General features: G+C 41.4%; 1 protein-coding gene across 2 annotated transcripts in view; it reads left to right on the forward strand.

The window, feature by feature from the left end:
* Positions 1-20,301, forward strand: part of Cped1 (cadherin like and PC-esterase domain containing 1) — a 279,514-nt gene that overhangs the window by 244,298 nt on the left and 14,915 nt on the right. For both annotated transcript variants that reach the window (XM_041675439.1, XM_041675441.1), the window contains 4 exons: positions 10,333-10,553; positions 10,797-10,898; positions 11,542-11,629; positions 14,763-14,909. In XM_041675439.1, coding sequence (XP_041531373.1) covers positions 10,333-10,553; positions 10,797-10,898; positions 11,542-11,629; positions 14,763-14,909 — 558 coding nt within the window. The remainder of the gene's footprint in view (positions 1-10,332; positions 10,554-10,796; positions 10,899-11,541; positions 11,630-14,762; positions 14,910-20,301) is intronic.

Here is a 20,301-nt window from a genome sequence, read left to right on the forward strand (position 1 = left end):
GTACACAGGGCTGTGCAGAGGGCTGTGCACAGGGCTGTGCACAGGGCTGTGCACAGGGCTGTGCCCAGGGCTGTGTACAGGGCTGTGCAGAGGGCTGTGCAGAGGGCTGTGTACAGGGCTGTGCAGAGGGCTGTACACAGGGCTGTGCAGAGGGCTGTGCACAGGGCTGTGCACAGGGCTGTGTACAGGGCTGACCATAGTGCCTCTCTCAGTCTTGGGTTGTGCTCATCAGCACACTCAGGGACTCGCATTTGCCCCCACACTGGCGTTCCTCACGGACTCTAGTTTCCTCTCCAGAATGCTGATTTAGTTTATATACAACATTGAGTGTCCTCCATTTCACAGCATATGAGTGCCAGGGAGACAAAGGTTGTTCTATTTCAAACTGCAACATTGAGAGACAAAGCCAATATAAACCACATATCAAGCAATCCCATCAGAATCAAAACTAATGCATACATACAAACCTGCTTATGTCCATGGAAAAATTCTGAATGTAAGAAACAGGTTAAGAGTGAAGACAGGATATGGTGAAGACACATTAACTCTATTGATAGAAATCGGACATCAACCTCTGGCTTCTACACATATATACATGTGCACATATATACATATTCTACACATAAATACATGTGCACACACACCAAACACATCCGCACTTACACTACATACATACAAAGTAGGAAAACATAATATTTTATTTTTTTTATAATACATGAAATTCTGACTGTTTGCCTCTCTTCCTAACATATCAAATAGTCAAGATTATAGCAATGCTAAATATTATGTTACCAATGCTATTCAGACAATAACTTCACATATGTATAAGGACAGAAGGTAGAAATGAGAGGGGATGATCCCTCAGAATGGCATTCAGGAAATGTGAGCCTAGCTCTGATTCCACCTGATGAAGTGGGTCGTATTCATCAAGCTTATCTATTAATTCTGCTGCCTGCCTGAGAAATATTGAACTGTCCATCCTGCCTGAAAGTGCTACCACAGGACTGAGTCCCACAGATCATTCGCAAAGGTCAGACTGTGTGACGTCACACCGTTCACTCATTCATCTAATGTTTGCGGAGCTACGAATCTGCCCCAGCAGAATACAAGCTGATCCCTCGAAGAGCTGGATTTCAAGGGTGAGCACCATGAAGAGAAGTGTTCAATGGGATGAAACATGATCACTGCAACAGCAGGGAGAAGCCCAGAGGCAGGCACCAGATCCAGACTGGGATGGTCTGGCAAGGTTGCCAGAGAAGAGGCAGATAGGAAGAAAATGTTTTTTTTTTTTAGATGTTCTTTTTTTTATATATATATTTATTATTTTTTTATTAAGAAAAGAAGAAAAAAAAACATAAACAAAAAAGAAGTTTCCACCTCCTCCCAGCCTCCCATTTCCCTCCCCCTCCTCCCACCCTTCTCCCCCTCCTCCCACCCTTCTCCCCCTCCCCCCACTCCTCTCCCCCTCCCTCTCCAGTCCACAGAGCAGTCCGGGTTCCCTGCCCTGTGGTAAGTCCTAGGTCCTCCCCTCTCCGTCCATATCTAGGAAGGTGAACATCCAAACTGGCTAAGCTTCCACAAAGCCAGCACATTAAGTAGGATCAAAACCCCGTGCCATTGTCCTTGGCGTCTCATCAGCCCTCATTGTTCGCCATGTTCAGAGAGTTCGGTTTTATCCCATGCTTTTTCGGTCACAGTCCAGCTGGCCTTGGTGAGCTCCCAGTAGATCAGCTCCACTGTCTCAGTGGGTGGGTGCACGCCTCGTGGTCCCAGGAAGAAAATGTTTATATTTGAGGCCTTCTAGCTGTCTGTTAGTTTGAAGTAGCTCAATCGTGTTGGAAACACAATTAGGCGTATCCATTTTTCCCCAAGAACATCTGCTGTGAGACCCCTGTTGTCCAAACCCGGAGGTCTCTTGCTTCCCTCCTGCTGAAGGCATGCTGACAATGAGGCAGGACTGTGCAGGGGAGGACAGAGGTGTGCTGGTGCCCATGCTTGCGTGTGCTTCAGTTACCTGCAGTGTATATCACGTGCAAGAGAGACCTTACTAAAGAGTGCCCCTTGTGCTCTTACCAACCTGAAGACCGTTAATTCATATGAAAACCTCAAATCCTCAACAATGGAAATCCACAATTTTAATTATTGCTTTGAGGAGGAGTTTGAGCACTAGGGGGACAGGATCAGGTGGATCTTTGTGAGTTCAGGGCCAGTCTGGTCTACAAGAGCTCATTCCAGGACAGGCTCCAAAGCTGGAGAGAAACCTGGTCTGGGGGGTGGGGGTGGAACACACTCTATTACAAGAAAAGCAGACGTCTGAGTCCTAATTCTGGCAAGCCTCAGTTATGGGGGACATGTTACATTGAGCTTTCTTTCTCCTATGAATCAGATATAATGGTAACAGGATTTGAGTAGACCCCTGAGAATTATCGGATAATTAGAGCCTCAAGAAACATGGAGTTTCCCGTAGGTTCTCCAAGTAGCTTCATCAAATCTCCTTGTGTTACTACGATTTCCCTACTGTTCACACTAGTGAATGCCAAGACCATACTTGGAAAAGCAAGCCTACCTGGAGGGAAGGAACAAGACACAAATCAGTTGAGATTTGAAAAGCAGCTCACCTCACTAGAAACTTTGACCAGGAGACTCGCTCAGTGGCAAACGAGCAGAGCTGGACCTCCTACACCTCATACCTTGGTCATTAAAGCCAGGCCCTCTACACCTCACAGTTTGGTCATTTTCCTTTATTTCAGTAATGTTGAGTAGAAAAAGCACAGAATGACCTCTCAAGGGGAGAGGGGACAAGAGGCAAAACATCTTAAAAATCCATTTCTGTACAAATTTGTGTATACAGAGGATGTCGTGGGTAAGTGGGGGACACCTATTAAACTTGACTTAAAACTAATTTTAGCCAAGTGGTTATTTCATCTGTGTTTGTGTATGCTTGTTTTGGGATGTGTATTAATAATTATGTTGAATCAAAGTAAACTCAATTGAAGAAACTAGGATGTTAATCATAATTCTATTTCTCCAAGTGAATCCTTGCCTCTCCGTAAACTCTGAGTAGAACTTTGACAAGCTTGGATCAGCAGACCTCTGTGCTCACCATGTGAAGCAGTTTAGAAGGATGACGAATTTACAGGTGGAGAAAAGGAAGCAACAAATGAGTTAAACAAGCCTCGTTTTGATTGTCAGTTGAAAACAGTTCAGAGTTCAAACCAGTAGGAAAATGTCCTAAAGAAAAATGCAATTCAGAGAAAGAAGCAGATGTCGCAGGCATAGCTACTAGGTGGGAAGGGTTAATGACTGTGTCAATGTTTAGAACGATAAGAAAGAGTGTACCAATTGTTTATCCAACACCAAATGGTCACTTTGCAAACATCAAATGCACTTGCATTTTGACAAACTTAGCTGGAAGGAAATAACTTAAATCAGGAGGGGGCTTGGTTTAAAACTCTATTGTCTGTGTGGCTAGTACTTTTTTCTAGATGATTCTAGAAACAATAAATATGATTCTTGAGGGTGTCTACTCTGGAAGTTGTTTTTACCCTTCTTCTTCAATCTCCATGAGACCCCGAGGATCTACTGAAGAGCATTTCCCTGGAATAGAGCTGGGAAAGGGAACACTGGGAACTAGGGTGAACTGCTCTAACTTTACATGTGACTGAGCTGTTAGAACAGCTGGTTCTAGGGTCCCAACCCAAGATCAGTGTGGAACATTCTCTCTGAGACTCTTGATAATACACTGCAGATGACTTGTAGTGAGACGGTACAGGATCAAAGTTTCAAAATTCAAGCAACTTGGAGATGAAGAGCACTTGCCTAGCATGTAGGGAGCACGGGTTCAGACTCCACCACCGTATGAACAGAGCACAGTAACACGTGCCAGTCATCCCAGCACTCAGGTGACAGAGCCAAGAAAGTCAGGAGTTTAGAGTCATCCTTGGTTACATGGGAAGTTCAGGGCTAGCCTGGTCTGCAGGAGACCATGTCTTTAAAAAAATAGTGTTTGCCACACAAGCATTAAGACTTGAATTAATACATAGAGTATATATTCTATATATGCACTTTCTTCTACATATATATGTATGTATATACACACATAGAATATATTCTATATATGCACATACATACACGTATACATATATATGTGTATATGTGTTACAGCAATTAAAGAAAAAAGGCCATGAAATTGAAAGGAAGTAATCTGGGGCAGTTTGGAAGAAGGAACGAGAAGGAGGACATGGTATAATTATATTAAAATCTCAATAAAAAATATAATAAAAAGAAAGGGAAACAGAAAAATAAGTATTGAAAGAGAATTCTTAACCATGGCTGTTGAACAGAAAAGACCTTTAATGTTAGCTGTCCCTCCCCATTTTCCCCCTTTGCCCTCCCCTCCCATTTTTCTCCCCACTTAATCTACCTATTCCAGCTTCCCCTCCCTCTCTTTACAGCATTATACTCTAGTTCCTCGCCTTGGAAGATCCCCTCATCTCTTTCTACCTACCTAACCTCTGTGATTATAGAGATCAATTTCATTGTTCTTAACAGCTGAATAATTTACCACTATGTACACGTACCCCATTTTCATTAGCCATTTGTCGGTTGATGGACATCTATGTCGTTTCCAATTTCTATCTTCTATGAATGCAATAGCTATGACCATGAATGAATAATATCACTGCAGCAAGATGCAGAGTCCTTTGTGTTTCTGCCCAAGGGTGGTGTAACAGTATCTTGTGGTGGACTGACCTTCAGGTTTGTGAGGAACCTCCCTTCACACCGACTTCCATAGTAGCTTCTCCAGTTTGTGCTCCCACCAGCAAAAGTGCTCCCCTGGCCCTGCATGCTCATCCTCACAAACCTGTGATTTTGTTTTATTTATCTTCACCATTCTGACTTGTGTAGACGAAATCTCACAGTGCTTTTAATTTGCACTTTCCCAGTGGCTAAGGTTGTTAAAAGATCCCCCCCCCCCATTCTGTAGGCTTCCATGTTGCTCGGGTGATAATGTACAGAAGCTTTTACTGTACAGAAGCTTTTTAGCTTGAGGAGTTCCAATTTATTAACTGTACTTACTACCTGAGTTATCAGTGTCTTGTCCAGAAACTCCTCCTGTACCAGTCCATGTAAGTCTATTCCCTACGCTATATTCTATTAGGTTTAAGAGTGTCTGGTCTTATATTATTGAAGTCCTTGATCCTTTCAGAGTTGAGTTTTGTGAAGGCTAATAGATATGGATCTATTTTCATACATTTTTCTTCTACATGCTGATGTCCAGTTTGACCAGCACTATTCACTGAAGATGCTATTCTTTCCACAGTGCATATTTTGTTTTCTTTGTCAAAGTATCAGCTGTCTTTAGGTGTATGGAATTATGACTGGGTCTTTAATTCTATTCCATTGGTAAACAGTAAGTTTTTCAATAGTGTTTTAGAGTTATGTAGGATCTTGGACAATAAGGTACTTAAAATTTTGAAGTGTGACTGACTTATAATATTTCTTGAATAACACACGAGCCCCATGAAGATTACACAATTCATTGTTGCTTGTCAGTCTTAATAATTGAGGTAAACAAAAAGACATGAGTTGTTTCTCTTCATTATCCCCAGTTAAAGGTGACTTATGCATGATGCCTTCCTCCAGCAACAAACCCAACGGAAGGACAGTAGAGGCAAACCATTTTGTCCAAGGAAAACGTGACAAATCCATCTGCCATTACACAGTTGTTTGTTTTTCTTTTCCTGCCAATTTTGTGTGATTAGGAGTGGGTTGCTTAAAATACATTTATTTTTACCCCATCAGAAATTTGGCTGTGTATGGCCAATATAATTAAGATGCATAATTGAACAACATTCATTTATTATAATCATATCAAGATTCACGGAGAAATGTTTTGTTGAGCGAGATTTTCATCATGACCTAACTCTCATTAGCCATCTCTCTGGTCTCCACTGCATATGACCAGCTGAGCTGCCCCTTGCCTCAGTAACAGATGTGGGGACGTCATGAGAACCCTACTTCTCAACCTTGAGGCTCCACAGATTCGCAGCAGGGCTGGGTAATCAAAAAACAACACAGCGTTAGGGCTGGAGAGATGTCTAAGTCATTAAAGGCTGGATCACAACCGAAACCACGGTTTTCATTCATCTATTTGACCAATGTGAACGTACTTTTGTGCCCAACAGAAATGTTCAAGTCACTGCAGGCTTAAAAATATATAAAAAAAGAATGGGGATGGAGAGATTGCTCAGCGGTTAAGAGCACTGGCTGCTCTTCCAGAGGATCCAGGTTCAATTCCCAGCACTCATATGGCAGCTCACAACTATTTATATCTCCAGTTCCAGGGATCTGGCACCCTCACACAGTCAAAACACCAATACACATAAAGTAGAAACAAATAATTTATAAAGCTTTTTAAAAGAGTATAACAAAAGAATAAAGGCCTACTTTCCCAGTACTTAACAATAGATAAAGTGGTTTGTTTAATAGATCCCCATAAGGTCATAGAGTTTTTAAATTCTTTTTAATAGTGGGGGGTAGGGGCTAGTTACTTTAGCATTGTATTGCCCAAGTTGATTATTGCTGTAAGTGCTTACCTAACATTAGTGTTTAATGATCACATTTTTTTTTTCATCTTTGACTACTTACACCAACCAGTAGCTTTGCATACCAGTGTAGGGCAATAGTTTTCATAGGAGACAATTTGTCAGCTCAATAGACAGCCACAGATATTTGTTAGGATGATTTAAGCCTTCTAAAACAGAAGCTGTCCTGCAAAATAAATTATTTATTTCCTTTAATAATTCAACAAAACTGAATTATGTAAAGCACATAAAGATTGAGTGTGAATCACATGACTGAAAAACCATGTGATAGATGATACTGTTTAACTGTGCTTTGTGCACTGAGTGAGTTGACATTTTGAAGATAGGTATACGTCCTTACTAAGAACACCAGCTTACTTCCGGCTAAGCTTTTTCACCAACACAACAACCTTAAAATCATGGCTGGATATTTTAGTTAGATTCTTATCGTTTCTGCCTTTCATAAATGAAAACACTTGGATAAATTAGCCTGAAGATTAAGATTCTTCTCAGGCCTGTGTCTTGACAGCTATCTAGGGCCTGCATTAAAGAATAATATCTTGCTTGCTAGTGATGGAGCAGGCCCTGTCTACCAGTCTGCATATGGCTCTCACTGCCACCTCTCCACTATGGAGCTTGGTGCCCTGGCGGGAGTGCTCAGAGTGGGGGCGGGGTGTCATGGCTTAGGTCCTCCAGCCAGAGCTTTGCTTTTCAGACTTGCTGCACACTATGGTAGCTGACTTGATGGGAATGAAGAAAGCCTGCTGCGGCTTTGAAATGTCTAACTTCTACCATGTTTATCTGTGTGCTAATGAGTTTCAATGTGCACTGGAAACAAACAGACAAACAAAAACTGCTGCCCATCTTTCTCATACTTTGATGCCAACATACATTCGTATTACACTTTCAGATCGCCAGTAATAAGTACTTGACATCTCACCTAAGCCTCCTGGTGCTGTTATTTCCTCCATTTTACACATATGGAAATGAACCCTATTTACTTACAATATTATCTAGTTAGTAAAGAACAGTGCCTTGGAATTTTGAAACAAGGCTAATTTGGTTCTGATGTGCTTTGGTTGGCTTTAGGTATAACCCCACGGAAAGACTGAAAATCTAGATGTGTGGGCACTATTCTTGTCGTAATAAGCAATTTCTTTGACTTCTCTAAACTTCCATATCTCCCTGTAGTTCACAGTAGACACACCCAGTGTTTGAAATATCTAGTACAAGGCTCACTGCCTGGGAAGGACTCACTTCACTATGTCAATGAAAAGAAGCAATGAGAAATCTTTAGTATATTTAACTAGAATTTGAAAGGGTGGGGCAGGAGGATTGTGAGTTAGAGGCCAGTTTGGACTTATTGAAATCCTAAAATTATATCAACAAAAGTTTCATCTTAATTATTCTTAGCTTAGTGTTCTGGGTGGACTTGTATCATTCCCATCAAATTCATGTGCTGAGCTTCTAACCCCTAGTTACTCAGAAAGTTCAGACATAAGCCATAGGAGAGGTGAATGGGATAAAATGAGGTCAGACGGGTGGTCTACCAAATCCAGTCTGATCAAAGTCTTCACAGTCAATTAGGACACGGATGTACAGAGGAAGAGCATGGGAAGACTGAGAAGACCACCGTTGACCAGCGGAAGAGTCCCTCAGAAGGAAGCAACCCTGCCTGCCTTTTGCACATGTATTTCTGGCTTCAGCAATGCACACAGATGAAATTCTGTCTGTGGTAAACAGCCCAATAAACTAACACAGGAGTACATGAGTGGTCGCTACTTCCTGAGAGGTTTTCCTCTTGAAAACTAAGAATTCTCCTTAACCGCTTGTCATAAACCTGTATTCCCAGCTATTTGTGAGACTGAATCAAGAGGTTCACAAGCTCAAGACCTGTCTAGGCTACAGAGCAAGTTCAAAGACAATCTGGGCAACTTAGAAACTGTTTCAAAAGGGAAGGCAACAAAAAGTCTGGAAACAGTTCAGTGACAGAATGCTTGCCTAGTATGAGTGAGGACTAGGGTTCAATCAGTCCCTGCCACTAAAAATAAATCATCTTTAAGAATTAAATATCTAGACTGTAAAATCAAAGGCAAACCCTGCAAGGATCAATTTGATTTATTTCACTGTTTTATTGTGCTAGAATCTTATCACCCCAATGGAATTTGACCAGGCCCATTAGTGAGGGGTCTGCCATGTTCTGTTTAGCGTTCATCTTTATGATAACAGCATCATATCTGAAGGCTAATTGGAGTAGCTTTCTAGGCTCCCTCACGGAGATTCTCTAGCATACTGTGAGGATTATATACCTTTTCAGATGCTTATTAAATTCACTGTGGATGGGGAAATGAAAAGAGATGGCAGTGCACACTGTTAGGATTCTAACGGGGGAAATATGTGCATCACTGAGAAGAAAACAAATGTCAAAGAGAAAAAACTGCAGAATGAGTTAAACGTCATCCAAAGCATTCAAGGGAATGGTCTAAAGCAAAGGACCCTATTACCTTCAATTCACTAAGTTCTTTTCATGTGTATGTTCCGCACTGTGAGGGAAAACAGAGTTCAAAATTTATCTTTCCAAATACTTCTTAGTAAGATATGGGGGAAGGACACAGATGCAAGTAGCCATGGCGTCATGTAGCCTTTGATAAAATCTGTATTGAAACTAAAACGTAATGGAATCATAGAACACAGAGTGAGTCACTGTAGCTGGGGCACCAGAGGAGGCCTTTGGTGGGAGCGTCGTTTATGTCAGTTCCGATGGTTGACAGGTGCGTTTGTACAGGGAGGGACTCTCAAGGCAGGTGGATTAATACAAGGGAAAAACAGATGTTGGAGAACACAAATCATGTTCCCCCAGAAAGCCCGAGTCTGTCCCTCTGATACGAGGAGATACGATGAGAAGCTGGGCCTGCACTTGAAGGCAGAGAACCTGGTTTGGGTCTTGTGTTCACCATTTACTAGATTTATGACACCAGTCTTCCTAAGTCTCAAATTGCCCATCTGTGGCAATCTCCACATAACAGAGACTATTAGGCAATAAAATCTCAGTAACTGTTAGCTTAACCTAAATACTTCAGAACTGACTCTGTAGGGAACGGTAAATGAACACAACTTTGAGAAGCAAGTAAGATAATGCTGAGTGAATCAGAATGCAAGAAAGAAGATGTGAGTGATGTGTTTGCCACAGCACAACTTTGAGGCAGAGCTAGCCTGAAGCTGAGCTGTGCTGGTACGGGACAGACTTCACTGGAAAACAAATGCAAAGTGGGTTGTGAAATATTGTTCAAAAGGACCCCAGTCCTATGTTTCTTTCTTTATTAAGTAATGGCATATTTTCTATGGAGCTACTTCTATGGGTTCTCAGTTTGCAGATCTATCGAACAAAGACTGAAAATCCTAAGTATCTCTAGAGTTCTGCAATATTCCATGGATCTTAACGTCAGTAAGTCTTGTTTACCTGCTTAGATGAATATAAGTAAAGTGATAGATATAAAAGAGAGAGAAAGAATGAAAATAAAATGAAGAGGAAGTTCCACACACTAATCAGTGGAACAGGAGATGATATCATTGCTAACAATATGAAAGAAACAAAAGAACAGTTTGGGGGAGATTACGGTAGAGAAGATTAAGGCTGTTTCTAAAGGTTGAAAGGCTATCCTTCACTTAGATGTGTGATCTTATGTGCACTGTATTATATACCAGGTAAACACACGACTTGACAACAAACATGTTTTCTCTACAGATTCTTTTCATTGGCGATTCCACCAACAGAGGAATGATGTACTATCTTATTGAGAGACTGAACGAAACCCTGCAGGAGTGGCAGAAGGTGCATGGCACTAAACTGTATCCCGGTGTCAACGGGGGGAAGACTTTGATCAGCTACTCCTACTACCCTCAGTTCTGGATAAACCCTTCACTGAGACCAACATTTGAGAAAGCGCTTGAGCATCTCTTGCAAAGGTACAATAGCGCTACTATGCATGGCAAAATGCCATCATTGTGTAGTCGTAATTGCGCGCTGTATATCAAATGTGCTGAAAAGCTTAGATATCCGCTAATGTGGCTGAAAACGAGCTGCAAATGACAAGGAAGCCTTGTGATCAGGAAGCCAGGCATGGTTCGTTGAAATGTAAGGCAATCCGGTTAAAATATTTACCATCTGTTCTAAAGCAACACGTGTTGTTTTTTCTTTCTGGATTTCAGATCACATCCCCTAGAGAATACTGACCGGACAGTATTGGTTGTTGGTGGTGTTCAGTGGCTCAATTCCAATCACCTGCAAATTATTCACAAGGTTTTAAAGAGGTAACTGTAGCCACCGTCATCCATGTCTTCTTCTTTTCTTTGAAAGTACTGTGTATTTAACCAAACTTCATCCAGGGCTTATTTAGAGGGCAGATGTAGAACTGAAAATTAGAAATTTAAAGGCAAATCTTATATTTCAAAATAATTTTATATTCAATCAGGGATGCTTAGCATCCTAATTTAAAATTACTCCAGATCAAAACCTATGTACTAGTCAGGTGTGGTAGTACATACCTGTAATTCAAATGTTTAGGAGGCTAAAGTAAGAGGGTAGTGAATTCATATTCAGCAGTGACTATAAACTAACCCCTTGTCTCAGAACAAACATATGCATATATTGAAAGTAATAAGAACAATGCCTAATACAGTCTCATTGCTATATAAGTGACTCAGATGAAACAAAGTGATTAATATATTTAAGACATTATTATTTATCATTATTATTGAATAATGTCTATTAACACGCAAAATTCTATCTACAGAAAGTCTTAATATATGACAAGTAAATACAATAGGAGTTTCATCCTATATGCAAATGATCACATTCTAAATTGGTTCTACCATATATTTTTTTTTATAAATAACGAATGCATAGAAAGGCAACTGAAGTTTTTCACTTTAAAGTTCTGATCATTTCCTTCAGGGAAAACTTGCTCAATATCCTAGTGGTCATCAAAACTCTGGGGATTGGATTTCATCTGCCAGTGGACGGAGTGCATTTCCTAACCCAGGTAAGCCATTTCTCCCAGGCTGCATGAACTGATGAATCCCTGATAGGAAATGCAGAATGCTAAGAGGCCTTCCACCATACTCTCCAGCCTTCATACAAATAAAAATCGTATGCTTATGAAATATGATTACAAATATATCCTAACAGTTCCTGCAGACCCGGAGACCATAGTTCATTCATGTGCTATCAATAATGCACCGAATTCAATGAAAAAAATAAACAGCTATGGGAAATAGCACTAGACTCACAGACAAGAGAACTTGTGTGTTCACCTTTGGTGTTTATAAGAGACTTCTCTTCAGATCCACGCTGAAACCACACATGAAATTGTCAATATCAGTGAATCTTTTGGGAAACAGTATCTGATGATACATCTATATGAGTGATATAACTGTTTTTACATCAGTTGGATAGCCACAAATGAAAGGTATTAGATGCCTCTGGTCACGTTTTTTTGTTTGTTTGTTTGCTTGCTTTTTTAGAGACAGGTTTTCTCTGTGTAGCTTTGGAGCCTGTCCTGGAATTTGTTCTGTAGACCAAGCCAGCCTCGAACTCACAGAGATCCTCCTGCCTCTCCCTCCTGAATGTTTGGATTAAAGGTTGTGCACCACCACTACCCTACACTGGCCAGTCCTTAAAGACAGTAAATTTGTCTCACCACTAAGTATGAAAATTAGAACAGAAAATAACGACACCTGTAGGTTAGAGAACCTTACTCCAGCACAGAGACTAGCCAAGTTGATACGCAAGTGCAGAGTCGTGATTCAGGGCAGACTGTCCATTTAATATGTAACGAGGTTAAGATTGCCTTTTATTGCCCGGGCAGTAGTGGCACCCATGCCTTTAGTTCCAGCACTCGGGGAGACAGAGGCAGGCAGATCTTTGTGAGTTCAAGGCCATCCTGGTCTACAAGAGCTAGTTCTAGGACAGTTAAGGCTGTTTCACAGAGAACAAAAGAAACAAACAAACAAAAACATTGCCTTTTGTTTCTGTATGGAGCCACTCTAGCTTCTTCAAGCAGGGAGTGGGATTCCCCCACCCCTTTACTAGAAACTTTGCCTTTCTGAATGCCAATTATATACAACACAGAAGAGCTGTGTTCAAAACTCCAAATTCATCACCGTGAGGCCGCCTTGTCTTTGGTTAACTTAAAGTAAGTTGGGACATCAACCTCTAGGGAACAGAAAGATTTAGGACAACTGGGAATCGGGGGTGGGGGGGCTCGATAGTGTTTGCTGTGAATTAGGAGCTTGAATCATTTCAGTGTCATTCAAATGCTTCCAGTCAGGGCTGAGATTCATTCCTGAGACTCGGGAGCAGCACATATTTCTGTTCTTACAGTGCTCCTCACAGCATCCGATACTTGTGACCCTCACTTACGTCTAGGTTGTTAGCTTCCCAGCATTTGTCTCCTGCATTTGCTGTATTCTAGATCCTGTGTTAAGATTTCACCTGCCCCAGAGCTGTGGTATAGCTCATCAGTCCTTATAAAAGGAGTGAGGACAAAAGGTGGGGAAAAGAGAGGCATAGAAAGGGGAAAGCGACCACAGCAAGGAAAGACAGCGCATTGTTCACGCTCATAGCTGTCCAAGAGGGGCCTTTGACCTCCTTTGTAGACACATCTTTTCTCACCAGGGCATGGATATATATGTAAATAAGGACAGGGTTGTACACACACACACACACACACACACCACATGCGTGCGTGCATGCGCCATGCAAGCCATTCTCTCAGTGACTCCTAAACCTTTAGATCAATGTTTCCCCTTCATGGATCATATTCTCGCCCACCTCCTCACCTTGTTAACTTCCTCAGACCCATCAAGTATTAACTTAAGTGTCATTTTTTTCTGGGACTGCCTCGTTAAGAAGTCTTTCTAGTCGCTGACTTTATCTTAAAGAAAACACTCTTCTTCGGGTGCATGTAAGCCTAGCAGAGACAACAGAAAAAAAAATGGCGTGTACCACTTCTTTTATCTTGCATTTGGCTTAGCAAATGAAAGCAATTGTTTGCCTTTTTCTAATGAAGAAAACATCAGACATTCCTATTACCTTTTATAAATGGGGAAGGGGGAGTGATTCCTTCCCTGTGTTAGCTGGGAGGGTCTTCTAAGATCCTCTTCACAAAAGGCGTGACGGAATGAGAGGACGTGCTGAGGAAATGCATTGAAATGATAAAAAGGAAGCAAGCGTTAAGAGCAGGCTGGAAGCGTTCGCAATGCAGTCCTATGAATGTCATTCGGTTTTTACGACTCATCTACTGAGTGGTCAATGTCCTGACGGTCATGTTTTACACAGCCTCTGATGGGAAAGGAGAGCAGGCAGGTTGCACTGGGGAGGGGGAAGCTCGGATTGAAGGCTGCTTTGAGAAACTTAACCAGGCCATGGGAAGATCTTGGAGACAGAACAATTGGTGATGCTGTCCCTCCCTGTCAGAGTGAACCTGAGCTAGAACTCAGCTAGATTCAGTCATTACCAGCAGCACAGCAGGCAAGGTGGGAGGAATATGATCCGGAGAGGAAACACATGGAACCCCCGCCCAATTTTGCCGCTTTCCTCAAAGCATACTCCTCCTCCATGTCCAACTTTTGAGTAAACCTCACTCAGAACTATTCTGGAATCTTCTGTACCATGGTCCACTTGCTCCCCTTCTCCTGGCAGTTATTCCTTCTGGCATATTTTTCCCTACTAAAGGACTTACTAACTATGGATATACCCACTTCTCCATTCAGAGTGCTGGGTACACTATGTACCCTTCCATTCTGTCCCTTAGCAAGAGGCTAAGCAAAACTCAGGGGCCAGTTAATATTCAAGGGTCTTAATTAAATAAAAACCCAGAAAATGGAGGTCTACTTTGTGGTAGGTAAAACACCACCTTTCAATTTGAGAATTTTAAATACATTTACAAGCAATAAACATAATTGTTTTCAGGTAAGGAAGACATTCATTTATTTTTGTGTCATATACACATAAGAAAAGGGGAATATTTTATTTTAAAAATTGATATGAAATGTATCTCTCAATATAACCAATCTCGGTTAAAAGAAGGTGAAATTTATATAATGTCTGAGTTACTAAATCACAAAATAATCATTTGTTAATCAAAATCCTATGTCTCTTGCTTGACAATACAGAGTGAAGTACGAAACTTATATAAAGAAAATCAGAACATTCTGGAAGCTGCCAAAAAGTACGGCTATGAAGTAGTAGACACATTCACTATCACGATGGGACGACACAAGGAATTCCTGCAGGGCAGTTGTGGATGCCATTTTCATGAGGTATTTGTAACGGAGTTTAGAGTTTTGTAGTTTGGGGTTGCTGGGTTTGGTTTTGTTGTTTTGATCTTATACCTTTAATGTATTTTACATGAGGAAAAAAAATACGTCAAAAGGAAAAAAAAATATGTCAAAAGTTGCTATGACTATCCGCTTTGTGAAATGAAGCGCTAGACGTTAGTGTTCAGACATGGTACACCCAGAATCTTGGGTGGATGCAGCCGGAAAGACGAGGAAGTCTGAAGAGGGCTGGCTTCTCCAACAGACTTCACGTGTCCCTTCTACCAGAAATCACACTGAGTTTATTAAGATCGCCTTCAGAAACATGAGGGAAAGGTTAGTCACAGGAAGTTGTGGTTCGAAGGTATCTACATCGCTGAAAAGTTCAACCCGGGGCGATAAACCACAGAAGCAGCATTCCCAGAGTCCCTTGCTCAACGGACTGGCAGCTCTACCAGAGTTCCCTCTTCCCAGCAGTTGTCACTGCTGAATATAACCTCCCGGACTGGGGCTTGAGAACCCTGAGGCTTCCTTGTGTTAGCCACGTCCCCCATCTGCCTCTAGGAGGAAATGCTTCACCACCACTAAAGCAGGAGCTCCCTCGTCAACCCTCCGTGGATGCGTGCTACTCAGATGAAGAGTTCCCCAGTTTACCTTCCCAGTAGATCTTGATTCGCTCCACTTGTGCTTTCTTGGTGTCCCCTTACAACCCAGAACACATTTAGTCAGTTGGCTAGTGAGATAGAGCTGCAGTTTGTGTCTGATCCTGTTTATTTATCTAGCTGTCTTCATTCCTCTTGGTCCCCAGCTCCTCACAGGTACCCCAAAGTCATTAAAACAGTGGTGTTCTCTATGCTCTGATGAGAAATTCACATTACTTCTCTCTCTCTCTCTCTCTCTCTCTCTCTCTCTCTCTCTCTCTCCCCCCCCCTCGCTTCTTCTCAACCTCCCTTCCTCCCTCCTTCCTTTCTTTTTTTTTATTTTCTCCTTGTTGGGGGAGGAAACATTCAAGACAGAGTTTCTCTGTGTATTGGTGTCTGTCCTGGAACTTGCTCTGTAAAGCAGATTAGCCTCGAACTCACAGAAATCCGCCTGCCTCTGCCTCCCAAGCGCTGGGATTAAAGGCGTGCACCACTGCCACCTGGCCACATCATCTCTTTATGTGACCAGTGACAGTAACTCTCTAAGAAGTGAGAGCCAGAAGCCACGGTGGAGAGTGTCTAAATTCTGAACAACCATCCTGAAACTTGGCCATGTTTCAGCATAGCAGATGTTAAGTTGTAGTGAACTGTCCACTAATCTCTTCCATAAGAAATATACCACCGTAGAGTGTTTGTTCTAGTTTAGAAAACTCCATGCTTAGAAATACAAGCTCAGAGAGTTCAGGAGAAAAAAAAAATCAAAAATGGAAAAACAAACAAGCAACAACAACAAAAAAAAAAAAACAGTGAACTATCCCAGGATCATCGTGGGTCACAAAAACAAGCCAATTGTCACAGAAAAATTGGCACTTTAAAAAACAGCATGCATTTTTTAATCTCTTTTAGAAAATGTTTACTTATTTGTGTTTATATAATATGTCTTCAATTAGTACTCTGGAGGAAGGGTGTGTGCTTCTCTCTTTCAGCATCAGGCTCCGACAAACTAAAAAGGAAATGTCTTCCAAAGGCTTGGAGCACAGTTCCAATTAAAACCAGCGGATGTCCTTCCCACATGATCATTATTACATGTGTCTGCTGTCACAATGTCAGTGGGTTTATACTAATAGTCCTGGAATTTGAAAACCACACACACACACACAAAGAGTCTTTGAACCACTAGCAGTAGAATACTGATTTAGAATTACTTCTAGCTAAAGCTATCTTTAACTTACAAGAGAAGATTTAAGCATGGCATGTAAAATATTTCACGTATGAGATTATAAAATGTTCCTATAGCAATCATACACAGACGACTTTCTGTTGACTTTCTTCCTCGTGTCCACTGTTTGGACCGCAAACCATGTGCGTCTCCCACCAATGAAGTCAGCTGATGCCTGAGTGCCGAAATCCATGCTCAATCTCCCACAATTTCAATGCAGTTGGCTTCCAGGAGCATTTGTCATTTTCGATACAATACGGAGTTGATGAGGTCAGCTTTCCAATTGACTCTCTGCACAGGGTCTCCAAACTCCGTCATTGATCATGGGCATGACCACTCCTTATCAGCAGTTGAGCTCTTGAACCTCACTCAGGCAATCTCTCATGATGACACTGACATTTTATAATATTTCTAAGGTTTCACATAGCAAAATATTAACATTCTACTGATTCTCATCTTTTGCTTCATGTTTGTTTTATAAGATTAGCCAAAAAGAGGGATTCACCTTAAAATAATAGCAAAAACAGAAGAAATGGTAGTATTAGAACCTTAAGAATTTTAGCGCAAGAATTTTATCCTCTAGTGTTCAATTAAACTATGTCCACATACACTCAAGAATACTTGCAAGGACTTGGTATAATCATTTCAGTGAGACCTTGCCATCTCATCGCTCTGTGGTCAGGATTCTACTGCAGACACAGCAAGCCTGCTTCTGGGAACTTGTCACAGGTGAAACTGCAGTTTAGAAAGCCTCTTCGCTCTGCCAAAAGATCGAAAGAGAAAAGGCTGTCATTGTGAATCTAGAAGCTGTCTCCAAACGGTGCGCATGCATCTTGCCAAAAACTCCTCCCTGATTAGCAAAGCAGGTGTTTCTTTTGATGGGCGGAAATGGAACCTTATTTTCCCCATGTTTATTCAGGACAACAAACTGGATCCCGGGCACTCTTACCCAACAGAGGTTTCTGACGGTGCCTGTCATTGTGTGGCAAACATCTACTGTGAGAGAAGGAGAGACCTGGAAACTATTTGGAAATATCAGCCCAAATCTAGCTACAGAAAGGGCAAAGCCACAACAGTCACTGGGTGGTTTCTAATCAGCCCATTCAGCTGTGCAGGCCTTAGGTAATAGCAGGCTTTAATGTCTGGCAAATGTGACTGTAATTTTTGACTCCGGCGACAGAGAGCATATGGCGTTAAGACCCAACAGGTTGCCTTGGTATGCAGACATGGAAAGAAAAGAGGAAGGAGGTTCAGTTCTCTGTTAGGGATGGTTTTTCCACGATTCTTTAGTCTCAGTATTTGAGCTAATTAAATAAACAACATGATGGAGCTTAGAAATCATGTTTTTCTCTTACTCCTTTACATTTCAAAAATTCAGTGTCTGAACGCTACAAGGCCTGAAAACAAATAAAATACCTTTGGACTGAAGATGTAGCTCAGCGATAGGACCATTGGCACTTGCCTAGTGTGTATGAATCCCTAGCTTCAATCCCCAGCACCAAACACACACACACACATACACGCATGCACACATTCACATATATACAAACACAAATACAAACATACACAAACATACACACACATAAACACAACATATACACACACAACATACACACCCATACACACAACATACAAACATACAATCCTTAACTTCATCAGTCTAAAACTGAAAGAAAAAAAGAACAAAGTGAATATATAACCGAAAATCTCAGAATTCAACTATTAGCATGGATTTGCTTTTTGTAACTTCTAAAACTTTTAAAAACTAAACATAATTGCATCATTTCTTCATCCCTCCCCTCTTTCCCACCCTTCTCCTTCCTACATTCCCCCTCATTCACTTTCAAATTCACAGCTCCCACACCCCCAATTAGTATTATCATGTATACACAAATGCATACATATATAAATGCAGCCTGTTGAGTCTGCTTAGAGTCATCCAGGGATGACTACATGATTATTAGAAGAACGATTAGGGGCTCATCCCTAGGGAACACTAATTCTCTCTCTCTCTCTCTCTCTCTCTCTCTCTCTCTCTCTCTCTCTCCAGTCATTAGCTGCCTGTAGCTCTTTGTCTAGAGATGGACCCTCTGAGATTTTCTCCCTCCTCTTTAGCATGCCTCTTGGTGGTGTTGTCACCATCCAAGTCTTCTTTAAGTAGCCATGTTGTTGAGGTATACATTCTGTCATTTCTCAGAGACACAATCATATACTTGGCTTCTTGGTCCTCTGGCCCCACTTCCATAATCTTCCCTGAGGCTTAGGTGTAGGGTTATGCTGTAAATGTATCCATTTGGGCTGGATGCCCCATGATTCACTGTTCTCTGCATTTTGACCATTGAGACTTTCTGTGATGAGAAAGGGAATCTTCCCGTCTGCTGCTAAGAGAAGTTTCTTTGATGCATGATGAGAGTTAAATTTATCTGTGAGTATTTAGGCTGGCTTCTTAAGGTCGCTGTTGTAAGTTCTCCTCTGCAATCAATAGCTTCACTATCCCTGGGTAATTGGCTGACTTTCCAGTAACATGCACGATTTCACTCCTGTGGGCCTTAAGTCCAATCAGACAGGTGTTGGTTACCACCTAGATATCAGTGCCGTTATTGCACCTTTATGGCTATCTTACCAAAGCATGAGTTTTTGTAATAGATTACTATGACAGATTTCTTAGAAAATGTTTTTAAGCACCCTAAAACCTCTACTACTGTTGGGAAATCAGCTAGACTGCAAGAAGTACCTAAAAACCATATGTCCCCAAGGCCAGACTCAAATCCCCTTTAACCTTTGTTCTCACTAATATGCCCTGTATTGCCACATACAAACTGAAGCTTTCTGCTTATCCTTCCTTACCAGCTAGCAGCCCAATCAAGCCAGTTACCTAGCCCTGTTTACACTTGAAGACTCTCCTAAGCCTTGGCCCTGCATCCTGTTCCAAATACATCAGCCTTGTTTATTCTTTCATGCAATCATCCAGCATTTGTTTAGTGGTTCCACTTCTTGAGCTAAACAGTAGAAAGTAAAAACAAATAAGGCACATTTGTTCCCTGGCCTGAAGATATGGCTAAGACATAAGTCATAAAAACCTGTATGACACAGTATGTAGAGTAGCATGTTAGAGATACGCAGAAGCTATGGTGGTTATATATAAAAAAAAAAAAAGAGGTGTAGGATGTGATCTAAAAATTGCGTGAACTTCCCCTTTTAAAAAAATAAAGAAACCTCAGTTGGATTGTGAAGGAAAAGCCCTGGCCGAGGTCCAGGGATGAAGGCCATTCTGATTCTAAGGAACAATGAGCCATTCTGAAATGACACGCTGCTCTCATAAAACCACAAGCAATTCTGGGTTTTGCTGGATTTTGTAGAGCATCACTAAAAAGGGGGAACTGGGAAAAAAGTAATCAAGGACAAAATCATGGTAAAAGCTTAACATTCAATCCTGTAGGTGGCACTGAAATTCTTACAGGGAAGAATGAGGTGGTAATGTCTTTGCCTGAACAAGTTAGAACCCAAGACCGGAGAGTTGTTTCTGAAATACTCG

The sequence above is a fragment of the Microtus oregoni genome, unplaced genomic scaffold (assembly GCF_018167655.1).
Source record: "Microtus oregoni isolate MIOR12 unplaced genomic scaffold, Mior012 000026F_ref0000081, whole genome shotgun sequence".
NCBI classification, from domain to species: Eukaryota; Metazoa; Chordata; class Mammalia; order Rodentia; family Cricetidae; genus Microtus; species Microtus oregoni.